Here is a 15,412-nt window from a genome sequence, read left to right as displayed (position 1 = left end):
CATGAGGAATCTGAGGTCCCTGCAGTGCTTCATTCTTAGGGAGTGGAACCCAAGCCTCTCCTGATGGGAGTGGGTCTCGGAGGACAAGTGGGGTGGGCAAAGAGGAAAGAGGCCCCTCTCTTGTGAGCTTTGGTAAAGAGTGTGGGCCAAATTCTGTCCTGGCTGTGCAGGACAGCAGGGGAGCAGGGCAGAGAAGACTTTGCCCTACCTGTGTGCTTTCTCTTCCTGGGGGCTATGTCTGAAGACGGCCTATAGCCCCAAGGGGCCATTCTGGCAACCAGGAATAGCCAGAGCACAGCAACGTTCTGGCCACACCACCACGCCAGGAGCTGCAGGGGAGGTATGGAATGGTAATGGAAGCTCTGCACAGCCTGAGAAGGTGTGTGGAAACAGCACATAGCCACTGGCCTGGATCAAAGCAAGGCCCATCTAGCCCAGTCTCCCATCAATAGTTAGTGGCAGAAGACGGGGAGAACAGCCACAAAAGGTGAAGGAGACTTGCACTCCATGGAAAAAAGTAACAAGGAACCCCCGGGCTGAAGAAACAGCCTTTGAATCTTGCATTTATTTGCCCTTACAGACAAGCGCTGCCTGCAGCTCCCCCACCCAGCTCCAGGAGGGTTCCCTGCTTTCGACACATCAGATGAGGCTCGTGACCTTGTGTTTTATGCTGTTCTGAGGGCTAGAAGGTCTCTGGAACCTGCCCTGTGACCAGGAGAACTGGTGTGAAATGCCAGCCAGGTCCTGTGTTCAGCCAAGGGTTCAGCTCAGGAGCTGCTACAATTAAACTCTTTGGAGACACGTATTAATAATTAACAAACAGAAGAGCAGTTGCTGAGCTGAGTCAACAGTGGGTGCAGGAACGGAAAGGCCACAAACCAGGGTAAATGCTGTTCATATACACGTAAATAGCAGGCATCTCTTAGCAAGCAGAGGGATCATTTTAGAAACATTTCCGTCCCCAATCCTGGGATTTTTTCACCAGCTGGAAACACAAAACTCCTAACAGCTCCTCTATCAGGGCCCAGGGCCCCGATGGCCCCCGGCAGGAGTGGGGACACTGGTAGGTCTAAACGGAGAGATCCAGTTAGTGCAGGGCTTTTCTCAAGATGGCCCTAGATCTGTGCTGGGTGACATCTGCATTCAGTGTAATGGAGTTTTTAACGGAATCTTCAATAACGATCATTTATGTAATGAGCAAATAGCAGCTTCACCTGCCAAACCGCCTGCATGTTTCATTTATTCAAGTGGAGTGAACGGGGGCAGGTGGAACTCGGCCACATAAGCACTGCTCCCGCATGAGAAGTGGGGGCTAGCATCCCAGACAGCACTGCTTAAGGAAACACCGCATGGTCAGGGTCTGTGGTTACAATGTTGAGAAACAAAAATCGCAGGAGGGAGGGAGAGCCAGCAGGGCTCCACCACGGCCAGCATGGCTCCACCATGGCCAGCATTCCTTACACAGAACATGCCCTCCTGCCCCAGACAGCTTCACATGGGACTCTCACCAGGCTCCCGATTGGGTCCCAACACCAAGTCCTGGCGTGAAATCCTGGCCCCACTAACGTCAGCAAGGGCTCTGCTAGTAATCTCAATGGGACCAAGAATACACCCCTGGGGTTTCTCAGTGCCTCATCGATGTACTTTGCCCATGATGGGTGCTTGGGGGGAGGGATACACTCTGCTATAAACTGCTGGTGCAGGATGCCAGCCTGACCTCCCCGACTGCCAAGCACTCAGCTCTTCAAAGTGCTTTCCAAACAGTAAGGAGTTTAGTCTCACAAGGAGTCGGGGTCATGGGCCCTGTCACTGGATGAGTGCCCTTTAATGGGGCCTGGTCCCAGCCCCAAAGGTGGAGTAGCTGCTGAGGGGTCAGGTGACTAAATCAGAGAGCACCTAGTGCTTATAAAAAGCCAGGAGATGCTCGGCTAGGAGGAGAGGGGAATCTGGAAGGAGGCTCCCACAGAAACCCCGGGGTTAGAGGCTCCAGGGAGAGCTGCCTCGAGAATCAAGGCTCTATAAACAGTGATGGAAACTGAGTAGAGCCCAGGAGTGGCTAGGAACTGAGCCCACGGGGGATAAAGGATTGTTTTGCTTTTGTGTTTGTTTGGAGTTTACTGCCCAGGAAGGGGTGGACTCTGATGTGACTCAGCCTAAGTCACCGCAGCAACTGGATGTGCTGAAAGCTATGTAGGTTGGTGCAGTAGCATGCCATGCCACAAAGGGGTGTGCTCAGAGACTGCCCCAATACAAGCCCCACTGTACAGATAGAGGAATGCAAGCAGGAAAGGACTAGCCGTCAACAGCCAGACTCCCTTACTGGAAAGCCTCTGTGAACTCCCCCCTCTGCTCCCTCTCTATCTCCCAGGCTGGCTCCCAGTATTGCTGTGCTACCAGCACAGACTCTCGCTGAACTCTTCCCACTGTAGGCACCAAGTCGGCAAGTCTGTCTCAAAGGGCCATTAAGGAGGACAACATTTAGTCTGCATCAGTCAAAGCGCCTCACTGCCCAGCCCCAAGAAGGGTCAAGCAGATATCTTGGTGAGGGTGCTCTGGTAACAGCACATGAAGGGTTAAACCAAACACTGCTACAGGGAGTAGAAAGCTTGAGAGATGTTAAATCCTAGGTTGTGCAGGCCACCCTGCAGCTCAACCGTCTGGGACATATTCTGAACCATTACACCAAGGTGTGGCTGTATGGCCACGTTAGGAGCATGCTCTCCCGGGAATGGACTTACTGAGCTATCAGACCTCACCTGCTTCCCCCAGAGTCACTCACTGCCAGCCTAAGTGGTCAGTCATGGCTGCAGCTGGAAGTAGGAGATTGGGCTTGATGGACAAATATGCAAATCCTATAGACCAGTTCTGCCATCGTACCAAGTAGAGAGGCTTAGGCCCTTGCTCAAGGCAAAATTCCCACTGAAGCAAATAGGAGTGCTGCCTGAGTAAGGACTGCAGAACTGGACCATGGCCTTTCCATTTGGTGTGATGGCAGAACTGGCCTATAGGAGCAGACCTGTCAATCAAGCCCAATCTTCCACTTCCAGCAGCAGCCTCCACCTGATCCTTCAGAAGCAAATGAGTCCCCTGCTCCCCTTCCTTCACTGGTGAGACAGGGAGAAGTTCCTGCCTGACATCGCTGCCACTCTCTGGCTCTGCCCAGGCACCAAACCCAGCACTGGTGAGACTCAGTGGCTGAGAGAGCGCAGCAACAACTGGCAGAGAGTAGGGGTAGCTGCAGACTAAAAGACCACAGCACTGGACAGAAATGCCGATCTGAGCCCTGGCAGAGCTCCCTCCCGAAACTCCTCTCTCCAAGGCGCAGGGTTTGACCTTTGCCCTACTGAACATCTGGGCTCTGTTGAGCTCATTACACTCTGAGGCTTTGTCTACACTGGTACTTCATGGGCAAAGCTTTTGTCACTTAGGGGTGTTAATACAATCCCCCCCTCCCCAACGACAGAAGTTTTATTGATGAAAAGCTCCGGTGTGAACAGCACTTTGTCGGCAGGAGTGCAGACAAAGCTGCTGCCGCTCTTGGGGGCATGGAAGTTTTTGTCGGCACAGCTGCAGCGGCACAGCCGTGTCTGCTAAAAGCTGCATGGTGTAGACAAAACCTCAGTCTGCTGCCATTAACACTCACAGGGGGTATCTTCTTCCTCAGAGCAATCCCAGGCCCACAGGCACTGACACAACTCCCCCCTGGGAGGTGGGTTATTATCCCCACATTAGAGGTGGGGAAACGAGCACAGAGAGGGGAAACTGACTTGCCTGAGTCAGCAGCAGAGTCAAGAATAAAACATAGGTGTCCTCACTCCCAGGCCCTGAGCATGGAGGATTCACCTACCTGCCGTGAGTCCATATGCGGCCCCAGGACTCCTTTCTGCAGCTGGGATCATGCTTTTCATCCACTTGGCCTCAGCAGGGTGATTAAACCGGAGGAAGGTTGACTGCCCCAGGCAGATCATGCACCCTTGGGGAAAGAGAGTGAGATGGAGCAGGTTATAGCACACAGTGAACATGACCACCCCAGTCCTTGGGGGGTCTCTCCTTCCACAATCCACCCCCAAGGGATTCATCACTGAATGCAGCCCAGCAGTTGGGAACCTCTGGCATGGCCAAGGGAACTGGCAGGATCTCTGTCCCAAATATACCAGCTGGCTGTCTAGCTGCCCTGAGACAGCAGGCATGTTGATGGAATCACTCTTTGTATCACCGGAGCACCAGGATCCCGAGTCACGGAGCCGGACCCCACTGAGCTAGGCACAGAATCGTTGCCATTACACTTCACTTCCTGAAGGACCACAAGGAGCTTTACGGAAGTCCCAGCAGGATTTACACCGAGCCAAGTCCAAATTCTACCCTGGGACACATGAAGTGATCCCACTGCTCACACTGGAGCTGCATACACTGCTCCTGATGAAAGAGCCAGGCCTGAGGAGCCTCTGGTGGCAGAGAGACACCAAGAGAACCCTTAGCCTGCCCCTTTATGCCTGGCAGTGTAGCGTAAGCAGGGAGCACCCAAGTGCCAGGTACAGAGGGGTTGAGGGTGGGGCCTGGTGGGTTTTAGGCACACTGGAGATTTGTTGTCGGGTCACAGGGCTGATGTGGAACTCACAGAAGCTGGCGTGTCACTTTGCTCAGCGGGCATGGCAGATAGTACATGCTGTGAGGATGCACTAGAACAAGAGCTTATGGTGCAGGACCACAGCCTGTCAGGAGGCATGAGGCTATGAATGAATAGCTCCTCACAAGCCTATTGGGGGTGGTTTGGGGGAAGCCCCTCAAACCTACTTGCTAACTAGACATCTGACCCTCCCCACTGAGCCATTCGCTTCCCGTCAGACATTCTGCTACTGGTTATTGCTCCGCCCATCTGTGCCTCCCAAAAATGGGCAGAGGGAGCCGTGCAAGGAGGTGGCAGCTTGGAAAAGAAGAGCCTTGTGCATCTTAAAGAGAGGAGCGCAGCAGTGCCTGCGTAAGGAACGCTGTGCTCCAGACTCAGACAATTGCTCTCTACTGCACCCCCTTCTCTCTCCTACCTGGGCTGAGATGGGAGTATCCATCCATCCACCCACCCACCCAAAGAGCTTCAAGTCCAAGGGCAGCGAGGGAAATAAGAGCCAGTTTGCACAGAGACATGATGAAAATACCATAAGACTGAGGGATCACTGGGAGGCTGTTGTGCTGGGACCACTGATTATGGGTGCAGTCACTGACTCACCATACCCAAGACTTCCTGCATCACCAGATCCTCCTTTCCTTTCCTAAGGCAGGTTAAGATACATGCAGCCCAGCTGTAGCGCTGCTTAGACATGGCCCGGCAGCAAGGCTGCATCAGTCCTAGCCAAACCTCCCTTTCCTGAGCACGCTCATCTCACTGAAGCCAGCAATCTAGACCTGGCAGGATCTGCATTCAGGACAGGATGCGGAACTGAAACCGCTTTGTGGCACGGATGAACATCTATTCTCATCCTACTGGATGCCTCTGCAGCGTTTAACATTGCTGATCACAAGATACTGCTGTCTCACCTGAGCGAGGTGGCAGGAGTCCAGAGTAATGCATTAAAATGGTTTGGGTCCTTCCCACAGTTTGCATCCAAAGATGGGAAACTGCACCTCTACCACTACCCCTTGCTTGTGGGGTTCCACAAGGATCAATTCTCTCTCTGATCTTTTTCAACATTTATATCCAGCAAGTATGTGAACTGGTCAGATCACAGGGACTCAAATGCCAGCAACATACAGATGACACAGCTCTATCTATCCTTCACCACATTCGACCACACCACTACCAACAAGATCGCCCAGTGCTTGGATGAGATCAGCTCATGGATGAAGAGCAGCTGGTTGAATCCGAACCCAAGCAAAACAGAGGTGATACTGGTGGGCAGAGGAAAGTATTTTGAGGAGTTTACAGCCACAGTACAGTGGTTGAAGGTTCACATCCACAATGTGTCAATTCAGTCCAATCTAGGAGTACTCTTGGATTCCCCACTGACTGAGCTCTCACATTGCAATGGCCATGAATAATGCTTTCTATCACCCTTGGTTGGCTAGGAGACTCCACCCCATCCTGACAGAAGGTGACCTGGCCTCAGTTATTCATGCTTTTGTCATCTCTCAGCTGTACTTCAGTAACGTGGCATACCTGGGCATGAAACTTTCAGCACTTCGGAAATTCCAACTAGTAGAAAACACTGCAGCGCGTTTCCTCAGCAGCACTGGCTACCATGAATGCATCACACCTGTCTTCCACTCTCTGCATTGGCTTCTCATAAAATATCAAATCAAGTTCAAGGTCTCAGTCCTTATCGTCAAAGCGCTCCATGGCCTGGGCCGAGGATATCTAAAAGACCGTTTAATGCTCTAGGATAAAGATTGAGGTCAACAACCTTGCTCTTTTGGCACAATGGAATTCTCAACAATAGGAGTAAAGCTTGTTTGCAAGGGAGACAGAACCTGTGTTATGAACTCCCCAAGAACTAAGGACCATCACAAATCTCACCACTTTCCACTCCAAGAGCAAGGCACATTTCTTTGACCTTGTCTTTTCTAATATAAACATATAGCAACAGGTATATTTATTTAAACAAACAAAAACAACAACAACAAAAACCTACCAAAACAAAACACTCCTTTACAAATGCTTCTCCCTCTGGGCAGAGAATGAGAGAACAAATGTGACAGACATGTATTCACATTGTTTAATGCATTAGTGGAAGGTGCTCAGATGTTGCCGTAATAAGCGTGATAAAAAAGCTTATATAGAACAGAATAGACTCAGCCTCTGCTATTCCACACTGAGACCAGGCCTTTGCTCTTCACTTGTGTGTTATTTTCCACGTTGCACTCATGACAGAAAGCACAAGACACAGAGAGAAAGTGTTGGAAAGAGGCAGGATGGAGCCAGGAACAGCTGGGCTTCAAGGTACGGCCCAGCCCTGAGGGCTCTTCCTAGGGACAGGCTGTTCTGCCATCTTCAGGGACCAAGGAGAGAGGCTGAAATCTAGGGTATATCTCCTCCCCCCATTTCCTTCCCCAAAGCATCGTGGAAATGGGGGAGTACACAGCATCTTGAGCAAGAGGGTGGGGAAACACAAGTATGGATAGGGTGCATGGTTCCAGGGGGAAGCGGGATTGTGTGCAGGATTCACCTTTTACTGGAAGTCAGCAACATCGCAGGGATGCCACAGCTGGCAGTCTGCACTGTAGACAAGACAGCTCCTGTCTGCACGAGCAAATCATTTTTTTTGGCCAAAACCAACTGACTTCTCTGGAGAAAGCTGGTGATGAGCCATGAGTGTGGAATGTGGCTTGGGGGATGTGCAGACAGGCGTATAAACACAAGCCTTGTACATACACACGTCAGCGCCAAATGCCAAACCCGTGCCACCTGCCTCCCACCAGCACACATGATTGCTTTCATTCCCTAGGAGAGGGGAAGGCACTCATGGCTGATGCATGTGCATGGAGGCTGTCGGGGTAAAAAGGCCATCACTGAAGACTAGGAGCCTGATTTTCAAATTATCTGGGCCCACTGACCTCACTGGCAGCTGCAGGTCAGCGCCTCTGAAATCAGGGCCCATGATGAGTTCTACAAATGGGGGAGGATCGAAGAGTGACTCTGCCCCTGGGCTGGAGGGAATGCACTCCCGGACTCTCCCAATCAGCAACCCAGAGAAGACCAGGTCCCAGCACTGTGTTTCCACGTGGAAAGTGAATTACTACCTTATTAAAAAGGGAGTATGCCTTTCCTGGAGTCCCTTGGCTAGCCATGTGGCCAGTGCATTCAGCTTCATGCAGCCAGCAAACCAGTAACTAGCCCTGACCCAATACATCAGTGCAGGCACTGGGGCACTTTTTGGGACAGGTAAGGTGTTACAGGTTTTGGCAAGTAATATTTATATCGGGCTAAGTGGCAACACTCAATATCAACAAACTGCTCCCTTCGAGTATCTGCTGAGAGCTCTCACTCCACTTCCCCAGGCAATCTCACACTTCCCATTGTCGATCAAAGGGGAATTGGGGAGAGGAGAGAATTTTTCCCTACAAAGTAGTAGGGCTCCTAACATGTTATTGGTAGCTTTCTGTTCTTACACCACTTTACTTTCGGTCTCAGGCTGTTCCCCAGTCTCCTCCCATTCCTTAACAGAGGGAGCACTGTATAGCTGAAAGAGAAGGAGATGGGTGTTTGCAACTCCCAGGTTCTATTCCTGGCCTTGCCACAAATTCCCTGTGAGCTGGATAAGTCACTGCTTTGTGCTCAGTTTCCACACGTACAATTATAGGGGCCTCATACAGCTAAATTAATGTTTATAGCAAATATATATTCAATGCCAAAAAACTATATTAACCCAGAGTTAAGGTTGCTTGGTGGTACAGTAGAATCTCAGAGTTATGAACTGATCGGTCAACCACACACCTCAGTTGGAACTGGAAATATGGAATCAGGCAGCAGCAGAGAGAGGAAAAAAAAAGAGAAGCAAATACTCTGTTAAACGTAAACTACTAAAAAAATAAAGGGAAGTTTAAAAAAAGATTTGACAATGTAAGGAAACTGTTTCTGTGCTTGTTTCATTTAAACTAAGGTGATTAAAAACAACATTTTTCTTCTGCATAGTAAAGTTTCAAAACTGTATTAAGTCAATGTTCAGTTGTAAACTTTTGAAAGAACCAACCATAACGTTTTGTTGAGTTATGAACATTTCAGAGTTATGAACCACCTCCATTCCTGTATTGTTCATAACTACTGTATATCATCCCTTTCCACACCAAGTTGAGTAAAACTCAAACTTATGAAAACCAGGAAATATACAGTTAAGGTTGCCCATGCAACCTTAATTCTTCCCTCTTTCAGCAATGCCCCAATACACCCCATTAATACATAGCTTTACTCTGCCAATCCCACAGTTGTTGAAATGTACAAGCTCTTTATCTCCTTTTACAATCCATTCTTCTCACCCACAGGATTCCTCCTCAAAATACTTTCCACTATTAAAGGTCAAAAAGGAAAAGAAAAAAAAAAAAAAAAAGGTTGGGATTAAAGCATATAAAATGTCAGGAATGGAAACCCTCTAGCCATTTTTCTGTACTGGGGCATGGGCAGTGTAACAAGTGCACATTTTCTTCAATACTGTTCTCAATTTGAGTCCCCCAACGACGTAGGCTATGTCTACACTGGCACTTAAGTTGATGCAATTTTTGTTGCTCAGGGGCTTGAAAAAACACTTCCCTGAACAACCAAAGCTTTAACGATGAAAAGCACCTATGTGGACAGTGCTTCAGCGAGAGCTCCTGCCGATGAAGCTACTGCCCCTCATTGGAGGTGGTTTTATTTTGCCGCTAAGAGAGCTCTCTCCTGGCAATAAAGAGCAGCAACACAGCACACCTTACAACGGTGTGGCTGCTGTTGTAAGGTGCGTGGTGTAGACATAGTCCTAGTGAGTGCCACATATTTCCTTAGGTAAAACTTTACAGTTTGAAACCAGGTTGACCTGCACAACTTCAATAGTTTGGTCTTTAGTGCTGGGCAAAACCAAAAACCACATACCTAAAAGCTTTTTTTAATATGGCTGGTTTGTGGGGGGCTGGGAGGGAGGGGCTTATATCTCTGGAACCCTTGGCTCAAATGACTCCAAATATGGGTCACTAATCCAACCCCACACCCACCTGAGGCACACCAAATTTCATAGAAATCTGATAAAGCATGTCAATTTTAGAGTACTTTGAAAGAGGAACCTTTAAATAGATGTTGTGACAGAACCTTAACGATAGTGGTGCTGCTGCACAACTACAATAAAGTTTAATTGACAGACAGGATTTTGAGCTGTGGCCAGGGCTGCTGGAAAGGGGATTGCAAATCACAATCTTTGCTCAAGTCCCAAGCAGTGTTTAGCAACTGTCCCTCACACTCATGAGGAGTGGATACTCCACCACAGAGCATGTAGGCCCTGCCAGAATCCATCCCCTCTACTCTAGAGCCACTGCGCTCCTTGCTGTAACATGGACAGGTCTCTGTGAGCAGCAGGGCTACAACAATGGTGTCACTGACCCCTTTTTTCCAGTTACAATTCCTGGCTGGAAACTCAGAGAAACATGCAGGTGGATACAGTGTATTTAAAGATCCCCTGGGGGCGGTACAGGGGGATATAGCCATGCCAAATGCCAGACCATCTCTGTACAATTTAATTTCATAATTCAATATACACACAAATCTCTCAACACATGACAATTACTGCAGTGGATAATATAGTAAAGGGAGAGAGGCTGGTTGGTATATTCCTCACTTCAGGACTCCTTAGGTCTATAGGCTGGGTTGTGCCAGCTCTGCTACAAATTCATTGTGTGACACAGGGCAAGTCACTTCAGATCTGTCTCAGTTTCTCCAGCAGTAAAATGGGGTCAATATCACCTTGGAAGTGGGTTGTGAAACTCAGTGTTAGAAGAGCCCATGGAGAGCCTAATCCAAAAGTAAATAGAGCATCTTTAAAACAAGGAGCCTAAAGTCCAGCACCTACATCCATATCAGGCACCCAAATAAGTGGTTGAATTTCAGAGGTGCTGAGCTCACAGCCCACAGCTCACATCATGTGCAACAGCCATGCTCAGCCCCTCAGAGTCCAGCAATAGGTGCCTAATGCTAGGTTTGAAAGTGCTGGTTATAGAGAATAGGCAGATAATTCTGCCGGCTGTAGCTGTTCCTGTTAGCTCCCTCCTGACCAAGCCCCACGTAAGAGGTCAAGGCTTTAAATATCTTTATGACAAGTTTTGAGTGGGCAGAGGAGAAAGCGAGGGTGGCGAGTTACTTCCTATTCAGCAGGGTCTGGTTGGGCCTCTCTGATGGCATCCACATGTCTTCTTTCACAGAAGCTGCTACATTATGCACCACCAGCCAAGGACGGGCAAGGTGCGGTCAGCAAAGCTGCCGAGAACTTATAGTCAAGAGCATGGATCATTCTTGTAAGGGGGTCTAAGGGCAGCGTGGTACTTGGATACTCATCCCAGGAGTGTTTTAGACTGACACCAGGATAGCTGACACAATGACTGTCCAGGGAGGTGGCATGGGGCAGTGAATTAGATACAGGACTGGGGCTCAGGAGAAGGGGGTTGTCATGGACTCAGTGTGGACACACTGCTTCTCTCTGGTGGGTCAGGTGCAGAGCTCACAAGGAGGAGGCTATTTACCCACCTGTGTAAAGTGTTTCAAGGGCGACAGGTGAACAGGACACACACATGGCAATTAGAATTAGCCACGGTTGCCATGCCCAGCCCAGCCTGCTACAGAAGCTAGTCCCTGTCCCTTCATTCTAAGCAGCCCTTTCAGACAGTGAGGAAGGAGAAGACATAAATTTGTACGAGCAAATCCATAACCATGCCAGACTGCAGCATCCAGCTCTTGCTATACACCTCTGGTTTGTGAAACGCTTCCTGTTCCTGCACCTCTTTCTTTCCTGACTGTTCCTGAGATGAGAAGATTCCCACATCTGTAAGCTGATCCCAGGGGACTCAGGATGTGCTGTACCAGATCAGACCATTTTCAGCATTTCCAGTTCCTAGCCTAACATGGAGGCTTCAGCGGGCAGCAGAAGAGACCACAGAGCACCTGGGACAATGCTGCACCTGGGTGGGAGGTTATTCTACCTGACCCCCTACAGGAATCAGCACACGCTCTGAAGCATGAGCCCCAACCACAGCCATAAAGGCCAATATCAGTCAGGGCCAGCAAGGCCCAGCAGTGTTTGACTCTGCCCCTGGGGTGGCACTCCACACACTGCACAATGAAGGGTTTTTTTCACCTGCTGCTCACATCATCCAGCAACCCCCTTGCTTTCGCCACCTGGCACAGGAAGAGGAGGAAGGGACTGATCTCTCTCCTTGCCAGGCTGAGCAATGCTGGGGGCTGGAATCTCTCCTGGAGGATGGCAAGGGTCAGAGACTGTGTGGAATTTCCTCTGGGCTCTGACCTGACCACAGGCAGGACCATTCCTGCTTCAATTGCCTGGCATAGTCTCCCTGGCTGACCCATGTGCTGTTTGTTCATGGCCTGTTGAGTGCAAAGGAGTGAGCACCCATGCTTGCCATCTAGCCCTGCTTCTGTTGCTATCGACATGCCTGACCAAGTCCCAGAGCAGTGCCAACAAGTCACACTTTAGAGGCAAGGATCTCAACCCAGAAAAGGCCAGAGCCGCTCCTAAGTAGAGCCCCACCGCTGACCCTGACTCAGTTACCAGAATAAAGACCTGCAAAGGGGAGCAGAAGGCAGAGCTAACGGAAAGTAGAAATAAGAAGCACAGACCCTTCCTGTCTGCAGTGGACAGGAGAGAGTCTATAGCACAGAAATCTCAAACTTGCAGCCTGGAGAAGAGAGTATGTTGTTATATATCCAACCAGCAAGAAAGAAGAGGGTGAACTGCTTCCCCTGGCTGGGGAGGAACTGAACATTCAGAGTTTGGAGGGAGAGTCAGACGTTGCAAAGGGTTTGGTATGCTGACAAATGCTGATCTATATCCCGGTCTGATTCTCCTCCTATTGGGGAAGTTCCCCGACGTCTGTGTAATGGGACTCGAATAAGTGAGGGAAGAACCAGGTCATGTTCTAGCTTAGACAGATGGCGAATACAGAAAATCAGACTCATTTAACCCTTTGCTCTCCACTAGCTCCCACCATCAGATGATCTCAAAGCATTTTACAAACCTTCACAAACAAGCCCCCACCTCACCCCACCCCACGACTTACAGACCCGACTAGGCCCATGGGGCAGACGTTAGGCTTAGGCACAGAAAGAGGAAGGGCCCAATAGCAAGAGGTACGGGGGAGCCACATCTGCAGGGTGTAGTGTCTCAGGAGTCCCGCTGCCAATTCCTGTGCTCCACCCCCACAAACTGGAGGAAAAAGTTAAGGTTGAAACTTAAAGCCAAACAGCAGGAAACCCGGTGCCCAGGTCAGCTCTCTGCCCATAGGGCCGGGCTCTCAGAGATGTTGTTCCAGTGCTACAGACCCAGGCTAGCCCTCAGCACCAGACAGAATGCTGCCACATGGTACCCCAAAGTCAGAGGCTGGCAAGCGATGTGCCACCATGTGTGACCCCACCCCAGAGCACTGACTGGGGGTGGCATTCCTAGGCCCAGCTTCCCTCCCCTGTTCTGTGTTGAGCAAGGAACGCACTGCAGAACATGTCTGTGGGACCTGCAGTGGGAGGGGAAGGAGCTGGAATGCTCCCCAGACACGCCTAGCTTTGAAGCACTTTGCCAATCCCCTGGGGAACCTTGCTTTTCAGCTTCAGCCAGGGCTGAAAATACCTCCCTCCAGGGGATGGTTCTTCGAGCATACAGGAGGGAAGGAACTTCTGTCTTGGGGGAGTGGGATGTGCAAGGGGAGTGAGATATGCAGGGAAAAACAATCATAGGAGAAGGAGAGGGGCTGGGACGCTCCCCTTTTGCCCCCAGTGGGTGCTGTGGGCCTGAGCAGCAGAGCTTGGACAGACATCCAACACCATGAAGGGAAGGGGAGGAAGCTCTACAGAGCACCTAGTTGCTCATGTTTAGGTTATCATCACGCACAGAATGTGCCAGTGGCAAGAATTTGCAGCAAGGCTTGGGGCACAGAGGAGCACAAGCAGGAGCCTCTACCTATCTTGACACTGGCATGGGGCCAGTATAGAGGTTAACCAGCCCTTTATTAAGACTTGGGGTTGGTCTGAAAGCCCAGATCAAAACACCCCTGGGTCCTCCACCCCAAGCACACCAAATGAGAGAGGGCAACATCAGCTTTCTGCCCCCTGGACTGTAGAGGGAGCATCCCAGCATGCAACACCATACTGGGCTGAGCAACCCAGCAGGCAGAGCCAGCAAGTAGCAGTATGGCACTTGCCTCCACGGGTCACAGGCAAACAACTGGAACCTTTACTGTGTTAACAGAACACGAACATCCTGTGGCCATTCAAACGTCTGGAGGGACATCCCATCACTTGGTAGGATGTGGACATGGAGACAGGCTGAGAAACAAATGCTTCTCCCCAGGGGGAGTAGAGGGAGACTCTACACCACCACCACCACTTTGTAGCCTAGCCCCGGTTCCGCAGGGCAGATCTGCCAGGACAGCTACACCAGGGCTGTCCCCTGCCTCCCAAGGGAGAGGACTGCCCTAGGGACCACTTGCTCTATTGTGGCAGGAGGGACACCCCATCTGACACCCCAAAAGCAGCGCAACAGCTCAGCAACAGGAACAACCATAACAGGAGGCTCAGGTGCCTGGCACAACACATGCCCCTCTCCCAGGGAACACCCTCCAATGGTTCTCAATGACTGAGGGCCTGTGCAGGGAGCTGGGGGGCATCTCTGCTGCTGTGGGGCCCCTAGATCAACACCCCTGTTGATGACAGACAGACAGAGCTATCTCAGCAGAGCGCACAAGGCTTGATTGAGACTTGGTTGGCCACATTGCTATGGGAGGCCAAGGGCACTACACCCAAGTCGGGGAGGCAGTGAATGCACTATGGGCGCCAGACTGCCGAACCAAACAGCAACAACATCAGACAGACAGGCCTCTTAACACTTCAGGAGATCCCAGATGTGCTTTGAACCAACCCCCTGATATCAGACACTAATGAGTAGGGTCTCTGAAGAGGGTTGGGGAGGGAGGGTGAGAAGGTGCTAAACTGGATGGAATAGCCTACAGAAATCACCTCCAACATCCATCTGTCCAAAGTAATGAACTCCCAGGAAGGCAGAAAATAGGAGAGACGATACCCATAAGAGTGGAAGCGGGAATAGGTTCAATGTAGGATCCAGAGAGGAAAACAGTTTGTGGCCTTCGACCAATGGGTCAAAATGGTTGTTTTGAGGATGTTGCCAACTGCAGTGACACTGTGGAGGACGGCCCTTTTCAGTGAATCTGGGCTTCTTCTTGTAGGGTTCAGCCCGTCTCGTGAGCTGGTAGTGGACTAGATGAGACCACTGAGCTGTCTACGATCTACTATATTTTTTCCTTCTCACAGGTATATAAATGCCCAGTGATTGTAGTGTCACCTGGGCATCTTCAGGAGAATGAAGGGATCCACCCATGGCGCTGCTGCACAACTTAGGTCCTTCGAAGGTAAGGTCCTTGATGGCATTTTGTACCTTCTGGGGGAGGCCGGAGACTGCAGCCAAGATGCTCTGCGCACAACTACTGCCATAGCCATGGAACTTGCAGCTGTATTGGCAGCATCAAGAGAGGCCTGGAGAGAAGCCTTGATGATTTTATGGCTTTTATGAGGGCCTGAAATTGTTCCCTCTTGTCTTGTGGCAGATATTCAATAAAAGATGAAAAATTTGTAATAATTCGTAAAATCATTTTGCCCTCAGGGTTTGGCAACTGGCTCCTCTGAACTGCAATGAGGCCAAGGAGTAGCTTTTGCGGCCAAGGAGGT

At 50.3% G+C, this 15,412-nt stretch overlaps 1 protein-coding gene across 38 annotated transcripts in view; it reads right to left on the bottom strand.

Moving 5' to 3' along the window:
• PHLDB1 (pleckstrin homology like domain family B member 1) overlaps window positions 1-15,412 on the bottom strand; it is a 107,200-nt gene that overhangs the window by 52,737 nt on the left and 39,051 nt on the right. For all 38 annotated transcript variants that reach the window (XM_034754808.1, XM_034754812.1, XM_034754811.1 and 35 more), the window contains one exon: window positions 3,848-3,973. In XM_034754808.1, coding sequence (XP_034610699.1) covers window positions 3,848-3,973 — 126 coding nt within the window. The remainder of the gene's footprint in view (window positions 1-3,847; window positions 3,974-15,412) is intronic.

This window comes from Trachemys scripta, chromosome 21 (assembly GCF_013100865.1).
Source record: "Trachemys scripta elegans isolate TJP31775 chromosome 21, CAS_Tse_1.0, whole genome shotgun sequence".
Lineage (NCBI taxonomy): Eukaryota > Metazoa > Chordata > Testudines > Emydidae > Trachemys > Trachemys scripta.
Note: the sequence above shows the minus strand (reverse complement) of the source record. Positions and strands in the feature narration are given on the sequence as shown.